This window comes from Lynx rufus, unplaced genomic scaffold, assembly GCF_022079265.1.
Source record: "Lynx rufus isolate CCGP_SWC_20201006 ecotype Redwood Valley unplaced genomic scaffold, mLynRuf1.p SCAF_2, whole genome shotgun sequence".
NCBI classification, from domain to species: domain Eukaryota; kingdom Metazoa; phylum Chordata; class Mammalia; order Carnivora; family Felidae; genus Lynx; species Lynx rufus.
Genome location: NW_025814834.1, coordinates 15,478,584 through 15,504,596, shown reverse-complemented (window position 1 = coordinate 15,504,596; position 26,013 = coordinate 15,478,584). Strand labels below are relative to the sequence as shown.

Sequence of the window (26,013 nt, the reverse complement as noted above, 5' to 3'; positions counted from 1 at the left end):
TAAGTATTTAAAGCCATGATTTTATAGTATTGATTACAGCAGAACGTATAGCCTGGGGCAAAAATATTCTTTCATGGTTTCCGAATGTTCATACCGCACTGCTATCAACACGTTTGTTTTAACTCGTCTAGCAGAACAGATGTGTGTTGTGTGAACTCCGTCTCAGGATATCAGAGTGGAAACACCCACACACCTTCAAGCCCTTCAAATACTCGAGTCTTCTTTCACTTTCAAAGGACTTCGAAGGCTGTAACTGCCAGACGGCCGCTGCTCCCTAATCGTTTCCCAAAGCTACTGCTGGCTGCACGTCAGATGGAGAAGGAACAAATTCTTCCATTCTCCCGCATCAGCGCTGGTTTCATCAGCAAGGCTCCGGCCTGCGGTCCTCTGGGCTTCTCCTCGTAACGCGGCTTCACAGACAGCGTGTTCGCACAAGCTGGCCTAATGCAGGGAGCGGGCGGCCTCTACACACGGAGCCAGACACGACTTTCTACTTTATTAAACATTAAAGCGCAAGCGAATGGTCCCGGCGGGGGGAAGGGCGGAGACGACTCAAGGACACCAGGGAAGGAGTAGAATGCTCCCAGAGAGAGTCACACGGCAGAGACCCATCTTCACAGAAAGGGTTCGATGTTGATTTCCAGGGAGGAGCAGGGCATGGTCAGCTCAAATTTAGTGATGACATCAGGATGAAGGACCCCGAACTTCCCGATGCTTTGACCCCTGGCCAAGATCTCGGCGCATCTCCCGGGGAAGAAAGCAGCACCTGAAAGAGAGAAATCAATGTTTCTCCCGGCCAGAGAGTCAACAGACATTTAACACTGCAGGCTCACTAGTCTGCTTGAAAAATAACTTCTTTAAGCCACTGGCTAGTAAATGAAAGTGCTTCCTCACACTTTCTAGTCTTGAAATTATTTTTGGTATTATAGCTAGCAACTCTTACAAGGAAAAGGTTAAGCAGTAAATATCAAAGTCAGGGTCCTGTATGGTTTGTCTTTTTTCTTTTCTTCCTTCCTTCCTTTTTTTTTTTTTTTTTAATCCCAGAGCTCCAGGCAGGAAGGATCAAGAAAAGGAGGCTGACAAGCACAGCTGGAGAAGTCCTAGGGGAACCTGGCAGGGAGGAAGGACAAAGGGGAAAAGTGAACCGTAACACTGATGACCTTACATGGGAAGAACCTGTTTTGAAACAGGTTTTTCCATAGTCATCCTTGCTGGATAAAAATTCATTTACTATTCCACCCTCACTCTTTTCTACCTTCTTGCACAGAGAAGCACAAGCTTGCGCTGTCATCGGCAGGCTTAGGCCTTGTTAGCAGAATGCAACCCCCATTCCTGCCGGAGAAAGCACTTTCTCAGCAGTTCTGGAGCCTCTCCCGTAAAACCACAGCAAAGGCCAGCACCAAACAAGTCTGGGTTGACCCCCGATTTACTTCAAGATAGGCAGGAAGTGCTCTCTTCATCTGGTGTCAGTGCAGAGACATGGCTCACCAAACCAGGAACTGGTACTGAGGCTCAAACAACCAAACACAAGCAAACCTACAAGCCCCTCCAGATTCGCCAGCTGGCCAGGGCCACAGAGTTCAGCAGTGCTCATTCCCTCCTCAAGGTTGTGGTGGGGGGTGGGGGGCGGGAGCTGACTCACTTCTCTAGCCACCAACTTGAAAAGAGATCAGGCCCACAGCTCCTGACCGATTCAACCGAAACATTTACTGGCATGAACTATAAATACCCAGCAGGTCTGGGCCACATGCCTGCAGCCTGCCGTTTCGGAGCGAGTGCATTATTTATGAAAGGATAAACTGCTGAGTCTGTACTAATGGCTCCAAGGTCAGCATGATGAAGAGGGGTGGAGGGGGACCACGAACACGTCAGTACCAGCTGCACCACGAAGACACAGGACGATTTCACACCGTTCCCAGTCAGCCCAGAAGGATGTATGTTTATGTTCCTGAAAAACAGTGTTTTGTTTATTTTTGAGAAAGAACGAGCGTGCAAGAACACGCGAGCTAGGGAGGGGCAGAGAGAGGGAGACAGGATGGAAAGCAGGCTCCACATGGTGAGTGCAGGGCCCGACGCGGGGCTCGACCTCACAAACTGAGATCATGCCCTGGGCCAAAGTCGGACGCTTAACTGACTTAGCCATCCAGGTGCCCCCACCTAAGAAACATTTTTAATTGTCACTCTTAACTCTCAGAGCACCCTGGGCTGAAATACAAAATGGTCTGCTCCTCACCTCCCCCTAAACAATTTTGTTCCAATGTCTTATTAGAAAATTTCACTGGACTGCATCTGGAGTTTGTATTTGGCTGTGCACATGAATCCACGCTTGGACAGAGGGGGGACGCAACACAGAAAGCAAACTGAACGGATGAAGTGAGAGAGATATCACTAAATCTGATAAAGACGGCACACTTGAACCCCATTTACAAAACTAACCCCACCCCCACCCTAATAAAAGAAATCTTCAGACGACAAAGCGTGGAGCTTGTCTAAGTGTTGACGGTAAGCGGTGTAACCAAGAGTCGGACACTGGAAGGGCCTCTGAGGAGGCCACTCGCTCCACCGTCCGTCACCCCTTTACACACACACACAACTACGGCTGAATGCCCTACACTAACTGAAACCACCAGCGGCCTTTTTCCAAAGGCCATCCAGAAAGAAAGGAGGCTTAAGACCTTCCCTGCTAACCCTGCTCTGTTTAAGAATCCTCCCTGTGTATCAAAATTCTTTTTATCTATCTTCAAATTCCAATTTGATTGGATTCATTTTAACTGAAGCATAAAACCAGACTATTTTAGAATCTAAGCCAGATGTACTAGTTCTAACAATGTTAGCAAAATAAAGCTGAAGAGATAAGAACTCAGAATTTTTACTTCATAAAAGAACCTTTGGAATCAGCACTTTTTAGCAAAATTCAGTTACATTCTTCTTCAGTGAGCAAGCGTGCTCATGCCATCTGCCCCTTTCTCCAGAAGTTCCGACCACATTTGGCTTTAGCTTGTTAACCAGTCAGGTACTCGGTCAAACAAAAATGTTCCTATCACGAAATACAATTTCCCTCTTTCCAAATGAAACTGAAATTCGCTATGATGCATTATTTAAGATCTATTCGAGTAGGAGAGCGCTCTAAATAACGTAAATGCCAAAAGCTCTCAGGCCAGCACACGGGTCCGTCCGAGTCATCACCACACGCTAACCTGGCCGGGGTCAGAGGACCCCGCTGTAGAGCAGCCGCCGCACCAAGGGGGCCTCGGACGCCTGGACCAGGGGGAGCCCTCCTCTACCCACCGCACGGAAGAGGGAAGTTCGGTAACGGAGTTCTTCAGAAACTTCACTTTGCTGAAAACTGCACCCTTTAACCCGTGACACCACGATTGTTTTTTTGCAATTTCTCTTTCCTGACAAGGTCAGATGATGATAAGTACTTCTTTTTTTTTTTTTTTTTTAAATGTTTACTTATTTCTGAGAGAGAGAGAGAGAGAGAGAGAGAGAGAGAGAGAGAATCCAAAGCAGGCTCCAGGCTCTGAGCTGGCTGCACAGAGCCCGACGCAGGGCTTGAACTCATGAGCTATGACATCATGACCTGAGCCAAAGTCGGACGCTTAACTGACTGAGCCACCCAGGGGCCCCAGTACTTCTGATTTTATTGACTCTTCTGTTCAGTTAGAGCAAGGAGGAAGTTTTGGTCTTCCCACACACAGGTTGAGAGGCACACAAAGGGACTTCAAAGGGTATGGAGAGGACCTAAAAAATGGACCTCCTGACTGATGATGGGTGTAGACTAGAAATACTGAAAGAAAATTTAAAATTATTGGAACACAAGCATTTCTTAGTGCTTTTTAAAACGTTATGGCTCAAACCAAACTTTGCAGGCAGAAATAAATCACTCCAAGGAAGAGAGACAAGAAATAAGAGAATTACTTCACTATGGAAACAAAGGGAACAGACTGGAGTAAAGGAGCCATTAGGCCTGAGTTCAAAGATGACAACGTCTCCCATCGATAGCAGGATGGTTGAGCTCAGGAACACAGGCAGATCGATGCATTGTAACGCACCGCCTGGGACTGGATGCAACTTAAATCAGTCCTTCTGGGAGAAGTCACATCTGAATGCAGCCTCACCACGGGTCTGGGCTTGTGAACAACCAGGCCTGGATGACAGAGGCTACTCTAACCTCTTCAACACAAAACAAACACATGTTTCTGGAGAAAGAGCGGCCTGCTGGGTCTAGAGACATAAAGCTGCCAATCCAAGGAAAGTCACGGTGCCCTGTGAATGGGAATTCTAAAATTCAAATTCTACAAAATACATCTGCTTATTACCCTTCTTCACGTGTCTAAGCCCAAAGAGAGGTCCTGGTTTCCGGGGGGTACTAAGGTGTGTCTAAACACGACAATTTTCAACCTGTGCCCAAAACGTTCCCTGGCAGAAAGCTCCTCGGCTCACTTTTCCACCCGGTTCCCTGCAAGGATTAAACTCTCGGCTTTGCCATCACAGTGAAGCGGCTTCCAACGGAAAGGAGACCCAGGGGAAAACAGTGCTCTCTGCTGAAATCCACGTGGAAGCCCAGACAAAAGAAACATCAGTTAAGCACAAGCAAGAATTTAATTTCCAAAACCTAGTGGGGTGTAAGTAAGTCCCTTAATTAAAGCTTTTGTAGCATCTCCTCCAGGTCTGTAATTGTCTCTCTGGCTCGGGCGGCAGGACCACTTTGAGGACCTTGGGGGTAATTCTCGGCCAGTAACGCGGCACCGCACCCAGTCTTTAGCACATTTTCTGGCTAATTGACCTTCAAAGCGTTGGTGAGCTCCCACTCTTGCTCGCTGCCAAACACCTTTCACAGTTTCTTTTTGCCCCTGTCTTTCTTTTAGGGTTATATTATAGGCCCAAAGTTTGGATAAGCTTCACACACAGAGCCATTCCTATAATTTTATGAAGCATCGGAAGTAAAGGTTTAAGGCGGTAACTGAGCAGACCTCTAATCCGAACGTGGCGCAGCGTTATCAAGCACGAGGCTCTTAATTCCTTAACCTTAAACCCCTGCCAGTGGCTATATTCATCTGGCACTCTATTTTGACCATCGCTAACAATCTCTACTCACAATTTTACTTTTCCCTTCACATCACTGAGACATGCCTCAGGATTCAAATCCCCATAGTTAACCGCCTGCAATCTGGTACTTACTTCATCACCCAGATATTTCTCTAATAAAAAGGCAAGAACAAAATAAAAAGGGGGCAAGGAGCTCTGGAAAAGGACTGAGTGTATCTCACATGTGTCACAGCAAATAACAGAAAACACCACTATCGGCTTAAATACAAATAACCACACAGAGCTCTCCATAAATTCAGGGACAAAATACAAAATGCAGAATCATACAGATACCGTAAGCCACTGAGCTGACTGTATTTTAAATCTGTTCTAAATGGCTGATGATGTGATATGGGGTGGGGATAGGAATCATCATTTAACAGGCTGATTCTAGGGCTGGCACCTACCAAGCCTACCCCTTCCTCTCCGAAGTCCTAATTCTAAATACCATTCCACGGTGCGACAGTCCATCCTAGGAAAACACGAAGGACAAGGACATTCCCAGCCTTCCATCCTGGTGTGACGTGGGCAGAGTGGAACGGGGCTGAAACCACAACCCAGTATGCAGGGCTCCCCTCCTGGTTTCCCACCAGCTTCCTGAGAGTGTAGTGACCAGAACCGTCTAACTCTGCCGCGGGCACGTCAACCTCACTTTCCCTTTCTAAGCAGTGTTAGCTTAAAGGAAGAGAAAGAACAAAATATAGGGCCTCTTTTAAAAAACTGAACACACACTTAAACCGAACATGGGTGCACAGCAGTTGGTTCTTGAAGTGTCAGAGGCAGTTCTTGGTGTAGCAGCGTAGTGAGGAGACCCCATCGGGCAGGGAGGAAGCACGACAGAGACAGCATGTTAACTTATAAACACAAAGAAAAAGGTTTTAGAAGGAAAAAAAAAAATCGGTATAATTACTGAGCTATAAACCTGCACATTTTTCCCCCCAATCTCAGTCCACTACAGGTTGGGAGAAAAGTATCTCTACAAAGCTCATTCAATTTGTAAGTGGAGACTGAATAATTTCCAACTGGTAATATAAAACACCCGTTTCCCCCTAGATGTATATAATTCTTTGCCTTACATCTGAAGTGAAATATTTATGGTACCTAAAGTCTTTAAAGAGAGGGGACCTAATCCCTTGAGTTTAATGGCTATCTTTCATCCCTTTCAGAAGATCAAAAGAAAGAAAAAGCCCTGACACAACTTTACAGTGCTAATCCCAACACACCTGCAGACATCATTAACTCTTAAAGCAAAGGCCACCGGACGTGAGCGGAGAGGGTGCCTACTTAACCCCACAGCACGGGACCGAGGAGGAAACCTGCACTCACGGCAACAGCCTACGGAGACTGGGCAGGGCAAAACCCCTACTGCAGGTAAGGACTGGATCCTGTAGACTTTATCCTTAAAAAGGAATCAGCCGAGCCCAGACTATCTAGTCTTCCAACAAAAGGAAAACGTCTTCAATAAAAAATCTTTTAAAACAGTGAGGCTGTGGCCATCTATGGCGTCATCGTGGCAACTGTGATTAGCAACCTGGCTGAGCCTTTCAGTGCCACTGACCCCCAGGCCACTGCACATCGAAACTCCCATGCAGGCTACTGCACGTGTGGGGCTGGCCTCACGGTGGGCCTGTCTAACCTCTTCTGTGGAGTCTGCGTGGGCATCGTGGGCAGTGGAGCTGCCCTGGCTGATGCACAGAACCCCAGCCTCTTTGTAAAGATTCTCATCGTGGAGATCTGGCAGCGCCAGTGGCCTCTTTGGGGTCACTGTTGCAATCCTGCAGACCTCCAGAGTGAAGACGGGTGGCTAGATGATCTGTATGGTGGGGCCATGTCCCACTCTTATTTGTGGTTTTCCTGGGACAGCTGGCCTTGCAGGGGGCTTGGTGTTCAGGGGCCCTCCCTGCACTCACTCGTTTGTCAACTTGGAGGCGCGGCCTGGCTGGAGCCTCAGTGGGGGAAGCGGGTCACTGATGACCGTGCGCAGCTGTGCACCTGTGTCCCAACTCCACCCCAACCCATTTTCCCGGTGTTTGTGAAATAAACGTGGTATTTGTCTGGGTCAAAAAAAAAAAAAACCAAACCTTTTAAAATGAATCACCACAGGGCACCTGGGTGGCTGTCATTAAGCATCTGACTTTGGCTCAGGTCATGATCACACTGTGAGTTCAAACCCCATTTCTCTCTCTCTCCTTCCCCACCCCACCTCTCATGGGATTCTCTCTCTCTGCCCCTCACTCACTTGTGCCCTCTCTCAAAGTAAATAAATAAATCAATCAATCACCATAATCACTTTATGACAAAACTCCAAAATTTCCCAGTTTACTTTGTATCAACAAATTTGTAACTTCGTGGCTATCACTTTTTAAGATCTACTTTAAAGTCTAGTCTGTGTCTATGTCTCTCTCATACCCACCTACTCATATTTAAAAAGCTGAAGAAGGTCAGCAATGTTAGAATTTAAATGTGATCCATCCAGGGGTGCGTGGGTGGCTCAGTAGGTTAAGTGTCTGCCTCCGGCTCAGGTCATGATCTCATGGTTCCTGAGTTTGAGCCCTGCATCAGCCCTGCTGATAGCACAGAGCCTGCTTGGGATTCTCTCTCTGTCTGCCCCTCCCCAGCTCATGCATGTGCACTCTCAAACATGAACTTTAAAAAAAAAAAAAAAAGTGACCCATCCAGCTGCGATTTTAAATCAGTCTCAAATTTACTTGTATAAAACCAAAGGATTTTTAACTCCTGGTTAACAAGTGTCCTCGTGGACTACTGATTTTGACAACTCCTATTCTAAATAATGCCATTGTCCTACATTTGTCTGATGCTTCCATCATTTCCCCTAACCTGTGACATTTCTTAAACACATTAAGACAGTTTTAGAATATCAACTTCAGAAATAAAAGGTAGGACCATCCTGCTTTCCTAGACTAATAAAATGGTTCTTTTCTAGTTTTTCACCTAATAAAACCCTTTAAGGAGGCAGTTTCTCAAGGCAAGTATGAACAACTTTACACTTTCTCCACAATTATAGTGAAATAATAATAATCATAAGGAGACCATCGTAGGGTTAACTGGGGAAAGAATGGGAATGTTAAGTATATAAGACTGTATCTATAATTTCACAATTAGTTAACTTATTTCAGACCTTTGACAAACATGGAGTAAAGGGAACTTCAAGCGTGCAGTTATGGCAGATGGGCCGTAGTTTCAGAACGAGATTTCTGCTGACACGTAGGGAGTGTGTGCAAAAAAGGAAAGAACCCGAGACTGTTAAACTCTGCCTTCTATCCCTCTCCTTCCGTGCGTAGGAAGGGCCGGGCCGCAGCCCCACTCAGCCCTGGCCCGGCCCCCTAGGACGGGCAAGTTACAGATGGGAGAAAGCAAAGCACAAGGAGATTAGGGGACTCGCCCAAGGCAAGCCACAGGATCGGACGGTGCCGACGGCCACTGAAACGGGGCGCCTGTGTGTGTGTGGCCCAGAGCACAGATGGCCCACGGGATGATGTTTTCAACCTTTTGGTCAAGCTGTCCGTTCCATGTTTGCAAACTTCTTCTGGTTTAAAATAAAATAAACAGAACTTAAGAGGGGGAAAGAAACCTGACAACCTCTAACCTCAGGACAGACCCAAGCAGGCTCTGCAGAATTATCAATACAACATAATACTGACAAAACCTAGAGCATTCCAGGGAAAACAACTATGTTTTTTCAGAAATCTCACACATCATAGGCACACTAAGAATAAATTCCAGATTCTTCAGACAAGGCTAGAGTAACACAAGCAGATAAAGCAGCACCACAGTGACACCACGTAAAAGGCGAGGAGAACGGCGCATCCGTTAGAACCTGTGGCAGGGCCTGCTTTTGAAGCTCTGAAACTCCTGCATGATCTGAACCCCGGAAACGACTTCGGAGATCTTCTCTGTGCCTTTACTTCAGAGACGAGAAAATGGCCACCAGAGAGGATAAGGAAACCATACGGCTAGGTAACAGCAGAGCTGAGATCACAAGCCCAGTCTGTGCTGCTTTTACCCACTGCCACTTTCCTCAAGGGCAGAGCTGAAATCTACCCGGAGTTTACTCTGCAGAGTATCCATCCCAAATGCTTTCCCAAACTCACCTGCCTCTCCACAACTGTGTGGTGCAGACGGACAGATAACAGCATCCCCCTTAGAGACGAAGAAGCCCGCACGAGGGGATGAAGTCCTAGGTCACACGGGCTCCAGCGACACAAGGACTGGAAGCAACATCCGGTGTTTTTACTGCACCGCAGCTGACGCGTGTCCCCGGGTCCGACGAAACATACCCTTTCCTATCGTTTTCGCTGCTGTCTATACCATCTTGGGATCTGCATTTCAACTTAGTTTATATCCACACGTCTAAAGACATTTTTAACATTTCCATTACATTTATGTCCTAGTTTGCCAGACTGTTCTTAAAGTATCTTATGTTGGAGTTGTTCCCAATTATTCATTGTTATATACAGGGCTTCTAGAGTATATACTGCTTTTTGCTTTCTTGGTTTCTTCCCCTTTGCCAAGAGTAATAGCACACAGTAAAAAAAAAAAAAAATAGGAATCCTTGTCTAGCTCATTATATACCAAAGTGTTAACACAACAGATTTCTAGATTTCTAGCAATGGTAAACCACAAACTTACATTCATGGGGGTCACGCTGATCCCATCTCGTACAACACCAATTAAACGATGCTTTCCCTTGCGTGGTACCAAGTCCTACCTTTCTTAGTTCTACTGAGGGGGAAAATGCATCAAAGCCACCTAGGAAAGTAATTCCAAGAGGAAATCTCTGTTCAGAGAATGTAATTCAAACAAGCTAGCAGCCCTTAGGAATTAAGAGAACTGATCGGAAACTTTCCCCTCCTGGAAGGGGAGTGCCACAGTATAGCGGCTGAGACGACAGCAGTGACAGAATGCCTACCAGCTACTGATGGTATTATACACCGAAATAGGAAGTTCTGGAGGCATTTAGAGCAAGGCATTTTGTTGTTTTTTTTTTTTAATGTTTACTTATTATCGAGAGACAGAGGAAGACAGAGCATGAGCAGGGGAGGGGCAGAGAGAGGGGGAGACACAGACTCAGAAGCAGGCTCCAGGTTCTCAGCTGTCAGCACAGAGCCCGAACGGGGGCTGGAACTCACAAACTGCAAGATCATGACCTGAGCCAAAGTTGGATGCTTAACCGACTGAGCCACCCAGGTGCCCCCTTATCTGGTATTTTTGCTCCAGGGTTTACTCTTTATGGCCTTCAACATCACTCAGAAGAAATAAAAATACTGTAACTACAGTCACATGGTTTATGTTTACAATAAGGCAAGTAAATAAAGAGCTGCCTGTATTTGCTATTATACTGGGCGGTGCTGCTGTTCCCCCACATTTCTGCTTCTATGTCTCCCTAGATATGCTCTTTTCACATAGGAGTGTGGCTGTCACCACGGCGTGCTTTCAGGGGGCAGGTAGATTTTCTATTCCACTGAATTAGCCCCCATTCTTTTTGAAATTTTTATAATGGGGCCAAACTGTCCTCCCTTCACAATCAGAAAGGTGACTAAAAATCAAAGCATCTCTTTAAGTTCACACTGATATGTATCAATGGAACGGAAGTCAGATCCCTTCCTGAAAATAAAGTATTTTTAAAGGATTAGAAGGGGACAAATAAGAACCCGGGTCCTAGGGGCAGAGGGTGGGTAGGAAGAACACTAGAGACACAGAAGGATGGCGAGGGCCAGGGGTTCTCAATGCAAGCTGTCGATTTCACATTTGGCCCGTCTTGCCCAGAATAACCATCAGCAGGAAGAGTGTGTTCCTGACCCCCAACCCGCCTGAATCTACAGGTTCTCAGGGGTAGTTCCAAGTGCCCAAGTCGCCATATGACTATCTGCATGGATTTCTCAAACAGGTCAAGATTAGACCAGAGCTATTCAACACCAACATAAAGCAAAATAACTCACCAGGATCTAAGCTCCCAACTGAATGAAGTTAAACTGTCCTATCGTGTATATAAAAACATTGGGAGCACTTTATTTTTTTTTTTCAAATTTTTAATGTTTATTTTTGAGAGAGAAAGAGAACATGAGCACAAGTAGGGGGATGGGCAGAGAGAGAGGGAGACACAGAATCCGAAGCAGGCTCCAGGCTCTGAGCTGTCAGCACAGGGCCTGACATGGGGCTCAAACTCACAAACTATGAGACCATGATCTGAGCCATTAACTGACTGAGCCACCCAGAGGCCCCAAATGTTTATCTATTTCTGAGAGAGAGGGAGAAAATTAGAGACAGAGAGACAAAGTACAGAAAGCATGCGTGGAGTTGGGGACAGGCAGAGAGAGAGGGAGACACAGGATCGGAAGCAGACTCCAGGCTCTGAGCTGTCAGCACAGAGCCAGATGTGGGGCTTCAACTTGGGAACGGTGAGATCATGACCTTAGCCGAGGTCAGACAACCGACTGAGCCACCCAGGTGCCCCGGGAGCACTTTAAATGAATGTCAATCTATGGGATTCCTGCAATGATGTAGAGAGAAGACTAAGCTAAAAGGCAGAAAGGAGTCTAAGTAAAGGATAATATGGGAAGCAGAGAGAAAAGGTGCCGGCAGATGAAAGAACCTCTGGAGAAGACAGACATCTAATGAACGTCTGGCTAACTTTCCACTTCCCCAATGCCCCATAGTCCACAGTAAAATACGTGGTTTTCATTTTTTAACAAAGCAGATTATGGCTTAACATATTTTTATTAACCTTCAGTTATTTTTGAGGGATTGAGAGAGAGAGAGACAGAGACAGAGAATGAGTGGGGGAGGGGCAGAGAGGGAGACACAGGATCCGAAGCAGGCTCCAGGCTCTGAGCTGTCAGCACAGAGCCTGATGTGGGGTTTGAACCCACTAACCATGAGATCATGACCTGAGCTGAAGTCAGGTGCCCCTGGGTGTAAATATTTTTTTTAAATCAGGGGCGCCTGGGTGGCTCAGTCAGTTAAGCACCCGACTTCAGCTCAGGTCATGATCTCGTCATTAAGGAGTTCAAGCCCCGCGCCGCGCTCTGTGCTGACAGCTCAGAGCCTGGAGCTTGTTTTGTTTCCAGGTCTCCCTCTCTCCGCCCCTCCTCTGCTCATTCTCTCTCCCTCCCTCCCTCCCTCAAAAATAAATTTAAAAAGATATATTTTTTTAAATCTGCAAGCATTAGTTATTAAGGCTCTCGGAGTATTGCTTGTTAAAAAAAGGGGGGGGAGGGGAGATGTTGGTCAGTGATTTTTTTAACGACATTTTAATTTCCTAAACCATAATAATAGATGGTAAGCTATTAGCTACTAAGCAGTGAGAGTTACTATATCAAACTATACCTCTGGCTCAACTATACACAAGGAGGGAGCAAAACAGAGACTGAAAAAGGTGTTGGAATACAGAGGAATGACTTCATTATTAGTCTAAGAGGATAATACAAGTAAAAAACTCCAAAAAAAACCCACCAAAAAACAAAAAGCCCACAACCCCACAAATACATCACTGTAAACAAAGTCCTTGGATGGGAAACCTGGTTATTAAGTTGCAAAGCGCTCTGGAAGGATGATGGGTATCAACATTTGCTCCAGCTCCTGTGTAAACAGGATCATACACAGAGTCCTCTGCTCTGATACATAATGCATTCTTGAAACAATTACAAAATAAACCCAACATATAAATACACCATCAGCTAAAAGGTTTTTTTATCAATTCCCTAGTTATGGCATAAATATTTACTTTTGGAATCTGAATCTTTTCGATACTACCTGATTAAGGTCTCAGTCACCTCAATTTCTAATTACCCACCTCTACATATAAATACGACATTTATTTTAATGTTGGGAAAGACTGCTAATAGACTACAAGGGCTGGGCTGATTAAGGACACTATCATGCCAAACTTTGCTTGCAAATTTCTTGAAACTGTTCTCCAGAGTTGAACAACACAGGTTTACTTTTCTTGAAAGGGTCCCACCCATTCATATACCTGCGTGTTTTCTCCTGTACCTGGTTCAATGTAACTAATGGACTTCCAAAAGTCATTTCATCTTTTAAAGATATCAGAGATAAAAGTTTGGATCTTTTGTATTCCTTCATGGATTCCAAAAAGCATTTACCATAAATTTAGGAAATTAAATAGTACCATTTAAAAAAAGAGCAATAATTGGAAAACAGCATGTATCAAAATCTACAAAGCAAATGGAAAAAGAAAAAGACTGGATCTATTCCTCAAATGTACTCAGGATAAATTACAGAGAGGTTTAAATGTAAAATGATGAAACACTTAAGCACTAAAGGAAGCATGGAGAATTCCTCCCTCATCACAGAATGGAAGAAACTTTATGACTCAAAATCCAGAAGCAGTAAGGGAAAAGACTGGGAAGTTTTATTACATAAAAATCTACATGGCAAAAAAAAAAAAAAAAAAAAAAAAGATAATTTAAAAACTTATAAAAAATAGTTGGATGTACATCACAAAGGGTTAGTATCCCTAAATGCGTAAGTTTCTAAAAAGAGGGAAGAGCAACATACCTAAAGAAAAAATAAGCAAGACCTGTGAACAGAAGTTCACAAAAGTAGGCAAAAATGTCCTGAATCATGAAAATATGTTTACTCGCTCACAAGAATAAGCCAGCTACAACTACGGTAGACACCCTTTTCCTCCTGAAAGACTGCCCCTCAATGGAGAAGTCTGACAAGCCTGTGAACAAGGTTCAGGAAAAAAGGTCTTCTCATCTGCTGCTGGGTTTGTATGATGTTAGAGGACACAAGTCCTCCAGAGGGGTGTTTGCCACCATCTAATAAAAGTATGAATTTATCCTTTGTCCCAGTAATCCCAAACTTCTAGGAATCTTTCCCAAAGAAACACTAGCAAAAACACCAAATAACATATGCAGAGACATTCTGCAGAAGCAAAAGACTGGAAACAGCCTAACTATGTCCACTGACAGGGAATTAGTTGAGTAAACTGTGGCACTCCAGTACAGCACTCTGCAAACGTCATAAAGAGAGAGAGAGAGAGAGAGAGAGAGAGAGATCTCCCCATATATGGCTGCAGGGTGATCTCCAATGTAGATTAAGTTAAAAAAAAAAAAAAAAGTACAGAACAGTATGTAAAGAAAGTATCAACTCCCCAGTTGAGAACATGGAGAACACAGACACACATTTAAAAAAAACTACAGAAAGATAACTGAAACTAATCATAACCTATACAGGCAGTGAGGGAACAGTGTGATCGGAACAGAAACGAAAGCTGGAATTCTTGAAACATACTTCATTTTGTAAGTTATATCCTAAGTACAAAGAAAACTGCAGATAACATTTAAATTGTTTTAATAATCATACTGATGTCATTTTGAAAAAACAGAGCGAGCAAATAACTTCATCAGGAACCAATATTTTCAATGTAAAGGAAAGAGCTATAAATATAAAGTCAAGTATAATAAGTAAAAATCCTCTAAGTTGGAAATATCCATATGACTCAATGTTTTCTTGTTTAAAAGAAAAAAAAACAAAAACAAATGAACGGTTTCCCCAGCCCTGCACACCAAAGTCCCAGAAGCAACAACTTCTTCGGTAGCAGTAAGCAACCTCGGCACCCAGACTGCAATCTAAATTTGATTTCTCACTAAAAGGAACCAGGGCCACTTGGCTATATACCTGCTTCCAGGTCTGACACAGAACATATATATGAGCCCAGAAATGTTTTCTACATTATTACCAGCTTTAGAAAAAGCTCCATTGTATACAACCATTTTCCCTCCCCGCCCACCTTCATTTTAATAAGAACCTCCTGACAAAGGTTTCTTAAGACTTAAAAGTCTTTCCGCCTACTTTTCCAGGACAATTCAGCCCTAAAGAGGCTAAAGAAGGCAGAAATCCCCACCCTAGGGACTGTGTGTCCCCCAGATCAAGAAAGAGAGAGTCAGCATGGAGTGTCAGAGCCTAAGGGGGTGGAGAGGACATCCACAGCTGAGCAGAGGACAGCCCTGAGGAGGCACAGCAAACATGCAGGGGAAAAGACGGAGTCTGGTTACAAACAAGGGCACTGATCCAGTAAGTAAATAAGTTAGGAATAATGCGAGCCAGGTTGAAGAGACACACAAACACGAACAACAGAAAACTGGAATGAACCCTGAATGTCTGGGCTGGAATGGGAGCACTGCTATGGGCTTATGGTCTTAGAAAATACACACACGTATACACACACACAAAGAAAATGTATGTGTGTGCACACACATACACATGCAAATAACTCTCACCTCCAACAGCAATAAACACACCCTAAATCTTGGCTTTTACACGCCATTCCCTAATAAATAGAACCAGGATGGAGAAATGGGGCAATGGAAAGTTCCAGATAAGACTGGGAATATTTTTTTGTGCCCAAAGCAAGCGAATGCTAATAAAGAATAGGAACATGTTAAAGGGACACAGAAGCCAGCTTGAAGGAACCCTCACTGGCCAAATTGGGGACAATGTAAGCAACTCAATTATTATAATGGATTAAAATACTGAATAAGAAATAGTCCATACTGATAGAAATAGGAAGATACATTAGGAGCAGGACATTTAAATAATTTCAAAGTTCTTCCCACAAAATGTTTATTATAATAGAGAAAGGAATAACTTTATATTAGTAAAACCTAGTACATACACATCCTGTAATGGTTAAAGTGAACACGATCAATCATGAAATAAATGGAAACTGGGCCACTTGAGAAGACAGCATTATTTCTGTTACATTCCGCCAAATCCGAATGTAACGGTAAGGAAACCTCAGACAACCCAAAATTGAGGGATGCACTACAGAATAACTGGCCTGTAATCTTCAAAAGTGAGACAGTCATAAACGTCAAGTAAAGACTATTCTAGAACTCTCCAGAAAGAGACTAGAGAATCATGGCAGCTAAAGACAACACATGAGTCTCGCATGTAAAAGATAATAAAACTTGCATAGGGTCTCAGGATTAGATGGTGGTTAGCATTAAGATGAATGGGATTTTCCTGATTTTGATGATTACATTGTCGTCATACAGGACAATGTCCTTGTTTGAAGGAAATACACACTGAAGTACTCTGGAGTATTGGGTCATTAGGTTAGTAACTTATGCTCCAACAGTTCAGGAAAGGTTCTTTGTACTGTACTTGCATTTTTTTCTTTTTTGAGAGAGAGAGAGGAGAGATAAAGAGAGAGAAAGAGAGAAAGAGAAAGGGCACGCGCGAGCAGCAAGGGAGGAGCAGAGACAGAGGGAGAAAGAGAATCCCAAGGAGGCTCTTTGCTGTCAGGAGCCTCCTCCTTGGGAAGGCTCCTCCTGGGGGAGGCTCCTCCTGGGGGAGGCTCCTCCTGGGGGTGGCTCCTCCTTGGGGAGCCGATATGGGGCTTGATTGTGGGATCATGACCTGAGCGGTAATCAAGAGTCAGATGCTTAACCGACTGAGCCACCCAGGCATCCCTGTACTTACATTTTTAAAATAGCTTGTGACTACTTCAAAATTTTAAAAACAAAATGGGGTTTAAGTTATAGGAGTGTCCTGAAGGGAGCTTTCATCAAATTCTCAGAAACAAAACAAACAAACAACAACAAAAATTACCACCCCAGTTCTATACTTTGAAACAAAAGGAAATACTAAATATAAATACATCAAAAGGAAATGAACATTTTGAAGACAGGTAAATTCAATACACTTATATGCTTAAACACATCTACTTCAAAAGAAGTAAGAGCTGTTAGTGGTTTTAAATAACTCAATTATTCCCTTAACTAACGCCTTTCAAAGCTGCTCCAACGGACAGGTGGTTTCCTTAAGATCTGTCCATCTATTTATCTAAATACATGCATCCATGTTTTGTTCTCTATCACAGTATTTCCTACTGTTTTGGGAAATGCAAAACCTTATTTCATTTTGTTCCCTTACCCTGACAAAATATTAGAGCTCATCCATTATTTTAAGTGACTAATGGTGTTGAAGGATTTATCAGACTAAAACAAAAGTCACTGCCAATCTATATTAACTCCTATCATTAACTTTTCAACTTACCGAAGAAACCTTAAGAAATACGAGCTGAATCGATGTTTTGGCGGATTTGCCTTTCAAGTCAGTGTTGGTGAAAAAGACTTAACGTAGCGGTCCCCACAAGCGTAAGACACCATTAGGTACCTGGTCTTCCTGAGCAAGTAGAACTGGATGACACCCAAAGCCTGACATCTAATCGCTGATTTAGGAGAAGCTGGATCCACAGCTACTCATTTCTTACACCCACAAAGTAGCTCTCCATGTGACAGGAAGACTTCTGTTACTAAAACCTTAACTTTAGCTATTCCTGGGGCGCCTGGGTGGCTCAGTTGGTTAAGCGTCTGACTCTTGGTTTCGGCTCAGGTCATGATCTCACAGTTTTGTGAGTTTGAGCCCTTCACTGGGCTCTACACTGACAGCACAGAGCCTGCTTGGGGTTCTCTCTCTCCCCCTGTCTCTCTGTCTCTTCCCCACTCACTCTGTCTGTGTATCTCTCAAAATAAATAAACTTTAAGATGAAATAAAATCTTAGCTACTCCTAACACCATGGCACCAGAAAGAACAGCATGTGAAACAACACTGTACAGAGTGAGAGTATCTACTCATAGTCACTACAGAATTCATGAACTTCCTGCTTCTCTAGAAAAATGGGTTTCAAACTTATTTTTTCAACAGGGACCCTTTGTTCAAATTTTACTTGGAAGTATACAACTACAATGGGTTTGTTGTTTTATGGGAACCCAGAAGACATTTAAAAAAAATTTTTTTAATGTTATTTTTGAGAGAGAGAGGGAGACAGCACACAAGGGGGGGAAGGGGCAGAGAGAGAAGGAGACACAGAATCCCAAGCAGGCTTCAGGCTCTGAGTTGTCAGTACAGGGCCCGAGCCCAACGTGGGGCTCGAACTTATGAGCTGTGAGATCATGACCTGAGCTGAAGTCAGACGCTTAACCGACTAAACCACCTAGGCGCCCCCCAGAAGACATTTTTAAAAGCCACTCCTCTACAACATATTCCCTGGGAAGGGGCGGGCAATTTCTTCACTAGCTATAAAAATGCCAACTGAAGATAAGTGCCGGTGGTTAGCAACAACACCTTCAAGGCAACAAGACACAAGTACATCCATGAAACGAGTATCTGTGAAGGTGGCCGGAATGAGACCACAGCCTATGCTGATAGGAGAAGGGGTCATCAAAATTGAATTCAAAAGCCAAAAGTAAAGGGATACAACAACAGAGAAAGAAAAAATGAGAAGGGTTTTACTAAGAGTTAATTTTAAAATGACTCAAGAGGTTAGCATGAAACTTGATTCTGTGATCTTACAGCTGGATAGCACTCAATTCTGCCAAGGAGTTCAGGCAAGTAGAAATTAAAATGTAACTTGTAAGTTAGAATTGATTTTATCTTTGAGAAAAGAAAATCCCAAATATCAATGGTTTAAAGAACACAGAAGTTTGTTTTATATCAAACACAGAATTATATGCTCCAGGGAAGGAGGCCTTTATTCTGAATGGCCATGTGGACAGCTGATGGCTGCACAGCAGCCCTACGTAGGGATTTATTCAATATGTTTACCTTTTTATTAGCCACCCAGCCACCCACTCTTTTGATCTTCTGGATTGGCCACTCGGAGGGTTGCAATGTAGTTTGCCAGAACACATCATTCCCTAGGAACTCACAGGACGTTGTTCTCAACCAATATGCTGCAGCACGCCCATGTGCCAAAACCAGGGTGCCACCAAAATGTAAAACTGTCTTACATGTACTGAGCAGTAAAAGTCACCGTAAAAATCCTCTAAACTTTCAGGATCTGGGCCCTTCACGCAAGCTAAAACTGAACTTCTTTCGCATCTCTTTGTATTTGGGCCACAGCGTTTTCTACAGAACAGTGGAGGCCAGGATCTAGTTAGGAAGCAGGAAAAAAAGGAGTGCAAGGTGGCAAATAAAGACAAATGGCTGAAGTGAACTCCAAAGAATGCATTCAGTTACAGTCTGCATGCTCAATAGGGGTGAAAACGAGCTCTTGGGGGCAGAAAGAGAGAGATGAAAAAAATCCTGTAAATTACAGGGGCGCCTGGGTGGCTCGGCGGGTTGAGTGTCCGACCTCGGCACAGGTGGTGATCTCCCAGTTCATGGGTTCGAGCCCATCAGGCTCACTGCTGTCAGCATGGAGCCCACTTCAGATCCTCTGTCCCCCTCTCTCTGCCCCTCCTCTGCTCGCACTCTATCAAAAATAAAACAAACATGAAAAAAAAAAAACAAAACTACAATGGTCTGTGGCCCTGCAATGCTGAACCCAAACTGACCATCTTACGCCTCAGTATTCTGTCCCTCCCACTGGGTTGTCCTGGGCGTCACGGGGCAGCACCGACATGGAAGACAAAGCAGCCGTGAGCAAAGTCAGACGGTGCTACAAAACCATGGCCACAGACGGCCGGGACTCTGCCGGCCAGACTCCCTGTCCCTCGTGGAGCCGCGCGGACGGGCGGCCTGCACGCACACGGGCTGCCATCAGCTGCCTGGAGGACGTGATTGTTCACATCCGTCGCCAGGAGCTTCCGTGCGGCTCAGGCTTCGACGATTAAATAAAAAGTGTCCATTTAGAAAGTCATTCAACACATCACTAATTACATCACATTACACACATTACACACATTACATATGTGCCAAAAAGAAAAAACAATAACGAGCCAGTTATTTTCTCCCAAGGAAAAGCTAAATTCACTGACAGTTAAGAAATTAATTGCAGTTGTTTTACTTTTGCTGGAAAAAAAATGCTTTAAATGACAAAATGTGATTGGCACATATAATTTGACACAATTTATACAAGTAAATAAACATTAAAAGTTATTCAGTAGATACAGATTTTTTAATTTAACTTTTTAGTTATTTTTAACCCTGGGTTTTAAAGAGGTTTACACTTCTTTTTATGCACGAAGCATAGCTATGCAGAGAGTACATAGTATGTGGTGTATCTGTGGTGTCCATTTTCAGAGAGGGGCAATTAGAAAAAGTCTAAAACAGGTTTCGTAGGGGAAACAGAAACACTGTTAGGACATCTGTCAGGTGGGAAATGGAATTGAGTCATTCAAGTGAGATGTGGTGGGAGCACTCCAATTTGCCGAGTCAGGTAAGAACCAACCAACACACACACACACACACACACACACGCACGCACGCACGCAAAGTGAAAGGAACGTGAGTGGAGAGAACTTGGCCTGGTACATATGAGAGAGGGAGACAGAAACACTCACTCAAAACCACAGGGCCAAGTGAACCCCCCGGTAACTGTGAAAGCTTCATACACACCGCGGCCCACGGTACGCTGCGGCTTCCGCGTGGGGATCACGGCTGCCGCAACATTGGTTTCAGTTTTTCAATCCCTTCCAAGAAGGTAACAAAAATTGTATTTGAAGGCTTTCCTCAAACACGAAAAAGCAGACGAGCAAAGGAACAAGGGCTGTTTTTACCCAGAGTGCTAAGGTCAGGAAGCTTAAAAACTTCTAAACCCTTTTCCAAAAGAGAAAACTTGATGCGTTAACAGAGTGATGCCTTTGTTGGTGGTAACTAAATGTGGACACATCATATGGATCCCCTTCTACTCTGGTCTAGGACACTTGTGTAAGTCAAACCATAAACGTACACCGCTCCTTCAAAGGTTGTCCAACAGATACGCTTCCCACGTATTTGCAAGCTCGTGTTACACTGAAAGCCAGTGTGAAGATCAAGGGAACCTCACAGCTTCACCCGTGTATTTCAGCATCTGAAATCCTTCACAGGTGTCCTGAAAGAGGAAAAGGTCACGACCTACAGGTCAAGTCAATGATCATTAGGTGTCACTGTAACAGAAGGGATCTACATAACCTCTGTAGCTACATATGGCGCAGGATTAAATGCACATATTACTTACAGTGATTTTTCATCTCACAAAATGAATTCTGAGCAGCCATGAAAACTAGAATTGTTCAAAACTATATGTTGTAAAACCTGTCTCTCAGGGATCTTGTCTCAAGTTTAAACTGAGGTCTCCTGAAGCACTGTGAATAAAACCAAACTGAACCAGGTAACAAATAAAAGGGGAAAAATACACACTAAAGTCAATGCAGCCAAATGCACACAAAGCCTGCCACCTCCTACAAGAAATAATTTTTGCCACTGATTTGCCCACTAACCACATAACTGTCCTAAACACAAAAACACTTGAGATTTTTTTTTTCTTGCCCAGAAGTGGTTTCTGAAAAAGGATAAATGCAGTTTGACATACATAATTTAGTTTGCAACCAACCACGAAGAGGAGAAGCTTGGCAGGGTGGGGGTGGGGGTGGGAGGAGGGGTAGGCATGTGTATATATATATATATATATATATATATATATATATATCCATGCTGTAACAATCTGATCAAATGCCATTAAAACAGCTGAATCCTTCTGAAACCCTCAAAAGGCTCTACAGTCTGCTGCAAAGTTAAAGGTTCTTTTTCTCCTCCTCCCACTTAGCTGACCTTACCCCATCATCACCTCACGTTCCTAAGCGCAAAGATGCTCGGCAAATGAAAACTCGGTAACACCCTGACTTCTAACTCTGGCTGCAGTCCTTCTGCAGAGACTCCTCAGGCTGCAGAGGGCTGTCGCCTTCATAATAAACAAGGTTACGCTGCAATGTCAACAGAACACTTTGGGGTCAGTGCAGCGATCCGTCAGTCAAGCTTCCAGATTTCTCTCACAGTGGACAGGGCTGCATTTCTCAGAGGGGAATCAAGTTTTGTTCCACTCATCACTACCACCAAACAGCACAGCACAGGAGGAACTCGGTGGTGCTCATTACCAAAGACAGAAGAAACCGGGTGTAACTGCCAATGGGCTGACATTAGCAGGAACCTCTGGTGAAGAGACTTAGCTCAAATATAAACACAAAGTCACTAGGGATTTTTAATTATTAAAGAGTAAACCATATGCTAGAGTAACAGAAGACAAGTCCATAATCAAGAATGGCAGGAAATGGTAGTTCTTAATCTGTTTCTATTCTTTGACACTCTGAAGACCTCTTCCTTCCAGAAAAAGTTATATGCAAACTAACAATAAATTGATAACAATGATGTAGCTAAACACACTCCAACTACCAAATTCCAGTGTTTACATAGCTACTTAGGAGATATATATGTATATCTATATGATATATATACAATATACATGTGAAGTTTTAGATGAATACCAGCTTTGCTCCGGACTTGTTTTGAAAAACCACTTACTTTAAGTGTCGATTTCTTTAACCATAAAAAAAATGTCATTAATCAAAATAGACTTAGAAATGCCTATGAGAAATGAGGAACTATTATTTATAATGACAGTAATTCTCTTTGGTTTGATGGCTCTTACAGAAAGCACTCAGAAAAAAAGATGTGGCCAATGCTGGTGATAGGGGCAGTAGAAGTAAATACCCTGCTTTGTTTTTCTTTACCCCCCAAATAGCCAGTTTAGATATAATGAAACATGTACTGGTCCAGGCCACCCATATGTATAAAGAAGTTGTACCAAAGCTTTTCAAATTTATAAATCTAGGACATTTCATAGACGTCAAAACTTTAAGACATTACAATATTCTACTATGAAAGCCTAAATAAATTTAAAAGGAAACAGAATATTGACTCTGTCCTCATCCTAAATCAAAACCATAGTAACAACTTGGTCTAAAAAAGTGAATGTCAAGACCTACAACCACATCAGAAGGTACAGCTTATGAAGGCATTTTCTAATTAAAAACAAAACACAACACAACAGACATCTTTGCATTACGGAGATTAAGTACTAAGTATTACATATTTTAGCACCAAAAATAATAAAAGGATTTAAATACTATCCTAGGTTTAGAATTATAAAAATCTGACTTTTAAAAAGATCAACACAGATTCGCTTTTTCTATAAATGGTTCCAAGCAACACATACCATGATATTTTCCAAATGCTAAATGCTGTAGCTCCTCCCTTTCAGAAGTGTCTTAAATCAGTCTTCTTGGAATGGCTATGGCCAACACTGAAGTTCAAGTTTTAAAGTCAACACCCTCACTACTGTCGTATAGTGTATACTGTGATATGGAATCCACACTATACGACCTTCCAACCATTCTCTACCCCTTACTCTATGCCACCCAATCTCCATGCTGCTGCCAGATTAATCCCTCTCAAGTACAGGTCTAAATCATATCACTTACTTGAAAAAGAGAGAGAGAGAGAGAGAGAGAGAGAGAAGAAGCTTCAGTATTTTTTCTCCTGATTAGCTAAAATCCCTAGCATTATTCTAGCATTCAGGACTCTCAAATATAGCTTCTTCCTCACCCTATAGTCAAACCAAACTGCACTAGGCCATGTTTCCCATCGTATTTTGTCTTGGCTCATGTGGCTCGTCTTGCTTCCCTATTCCTTCCTTCACAGGCCCATCCAACTTCCCAGAAGCTGAGTAATGCTTTGCTGGATGCCCTCAGGTGCACAGTTTCCCCCTGTGGAAACCTCAAGGCTCCCGTCGGACGCAGTGGCCTGGTGTGAGAGCTGGAATGTAATGCTCTTCCCCCTACAGGTTCCAGGATAGTGGGGCCTGTCCTACTTACCCTTGTCATCTTGAAACCTGCCTCATGACTGGGAACTCAGATTCCTTCGAAAAATAAATGTCTAAGGAGATTACTGAGGCCAGAGAGGCATCATATTAAAATGTCGGTTTATGGTTTATAGAAATACCATTAATATAAAAGTGTCCCATCCATAACAGATTATGTTCCAATTCACCATTTCAGTTCTTTGCAATCTTACAAGAAAAGAACATTAGGCCTCATATACATAGCATAATCTGTTTCAGAGAACTGATTTTTATCCATCCAGTTAATTTATTTTTGAAAGGAAGTTTCTGAGTCTTTAGAAGGTAAAGAAGATACCAGCTTTCAGGTTGCTATTAACTTGGTTGACCCTATCTTAAAGAACTCTAGAAGAGCAAACTGGTGAATGCATGAGTAAAGGCACTGAGAAGGTGGGAACTTGGGCCTGTGGAAGGAACACTGGGCGGCAGGAGCCCTGGGTTCTGCACGTGACGTGCAGCCCAGCTCATTCAACTTGCCTATGTCTGGTTCCTTCGCTTGTGAAACAAGGGAATTGGATTTGCTTAACTCCAAGATCCAGTTCTAACACTCCGCACTTCTAGGGACAACACATGACTTCCTGGGTAATTTCTAATGAGAAATGTGGCAGAAAACAGTAACTCCCTGCCATATTTAATCTCTCAATTTTGTGGGAAAAAAAAAAAAAAAAAGAAAACCAAAGAAGAAAAAAAACTTCACAGATCAACTTAAAAAGGCCCACGTTTCAGGGTTATTGCATTTTGAAAGAAATCTTCAAGTTAAAAAAAAAAAAATTTAAGACAAACCACCCACAAAAAAACAATCTATGAGAAGTACGAAAAATAAATCTAAGAAAAACAAAAATGTGCCCTCCAAAAGACCTCATATCACTAGTAACTGCTAAGTAACACTTTAAAAAAAAATGAATGTTCTGTTAGACATTTAAGATGCCTAACAGTTAAAAAAAACTGTCAGGCAGGCAGTAGGAAGGAGTGGTATAAAATATTTCCTTTCAAGTTGTTTCTGGGTCTCTAGTCTAACAAAATAAACTCAGGTTCCAACTACAGGGAAACGAAATGCAAAAACTTCAGCATCCCCGGCACAGTGAGAAGCCAGCACACTGGGATACGTGCTCCGTCCTGTTAGCCTAACTTAAACCCTCCAACAGATGCCCGGGCTTTCATACAGGAGGATTCGTGTTCTTCCTCAGTCAACCTCACGACTTGATTAACGTGAAGCCTCTCAGGATAACTTTCCAGGTTTTTCTTTTGCCTTAAAGGCTTCAGACAGGCGGATTTGAATGTGAATCCTCAGTTTAGGTCCTCTCAGCTTCCAGTTTGGACTTCTGAGTTCAGAAGTGCCACCACGGTGCTGGTGGCTTGACCGTGTCAGTAACTAGGGGCTATCACACTCACCTGGAACAAAAGCACTTTACTAAAAGAGCTCTGCAGGTGTTTTCCTAAGATGCTGGAGGGAAGAGGAAATGTTTTCTAGAAAATACTAACAATTAATTGAAATTGAACCTCTATTTCCCACCTCCCCACCCCAATCAAATTGAAAAAAACTATCAAAACACAGGACCTGGACTCTTCATTACATTATCGCTAACTCTGGATTCAGCTGATGAGTCTTACCTTCTGATGCCTTGATCACATATCCCCCCTTCTTCTCACCGGGAGGCACATTCAGGAGCTGCATAATTCTGTCAAGTAGCCCATGGATGATCTCAAATCCAGGATTCTTGTTGTAATAAACAGCACAGAGGTGCCTGTAGTTTCTTGCACCTACATCTGAAAAAATAAAAGAATTAGACACAAGGCCATGGTGACCATAACTTAAGAAACTCCTATGGGGCTAAAAAGCATCTTTATGAAACTTAGAGCTAAAGCAAATACTTAGAGTAAATTGGGGGGTGGGGTGGGGAGACCGTAAGTTCAAAGAGTCAAAATTATATTGTTTAAAGCATATACAGGGACACCTGGGTGGCTCAGTCAGTTGAGCATCCGACTCTTGATTTCACTCAGGTCATGATCTCATGGTTTGTGAGTTCAAGCTCCATATCAGGCTCTACACTTTCAGTGCAGAGCCTGCTTGGGGTTCTCACTCTCTCCCTCTCTCTCTCTCTGCCCCTCCTCCACTTATGCTCTCGCTCTCTCTCAAAATAAATAAATAAACTTAAAAAAGTGTTTAAAAAAGCATATACATTGGTTGGAAAACTATGAAGCGATTGCTTCTCGGCCTTTTGGCTAAGATCCAGTGGAAAACTGAAGCGAAGAAGGGAGTAACTATCACAAAA

General features: G+C 43.3%; 1 protein-coding gene and 1 pseudogene across 7 annotated transcripts in view; one reads left to right on the top strand and one right to left on the bottom strand.

The window, feature by feature from the left end:
- Positions 1-26,013, bottom strand: part of FARSB (phenylalanyl-tRNA synthetase subunit beta) — an 82,877-nt gene continuing 56,864 nt past the window's right edge. For 5 of the 7 annotated variants that reach the window (XM_047082323.1, XM_047082321.1, XM_047082322.1 and 2 more), the window contains 2 exons: positions 25,352-25,507; positions 1-766 (listed from right to left, as the gene is read on the bottom strand). In XM_047082323.1, the coding sequence (XP_046938279.1) occupies positions 615-766; positions 25,352-25,507 (308 nt within the window). In that variant the 3' untranslated portion in view covers positions 1-614. Of the gene's footprint in view, positions 767-20,758; positions 20,900-25,351; positions 25,508-26,013 lie in introns of those variants that run through there. The other 2 variants (XR_006962603.1, XR_006962604.1) reach the window with 2 other exon arrangements.
- Positions 5,835-6,899, top strand: LOC124514717 (V-type proton ATPase 21 kDa proteolipid subunit c''-like; annotated as a pseudogene).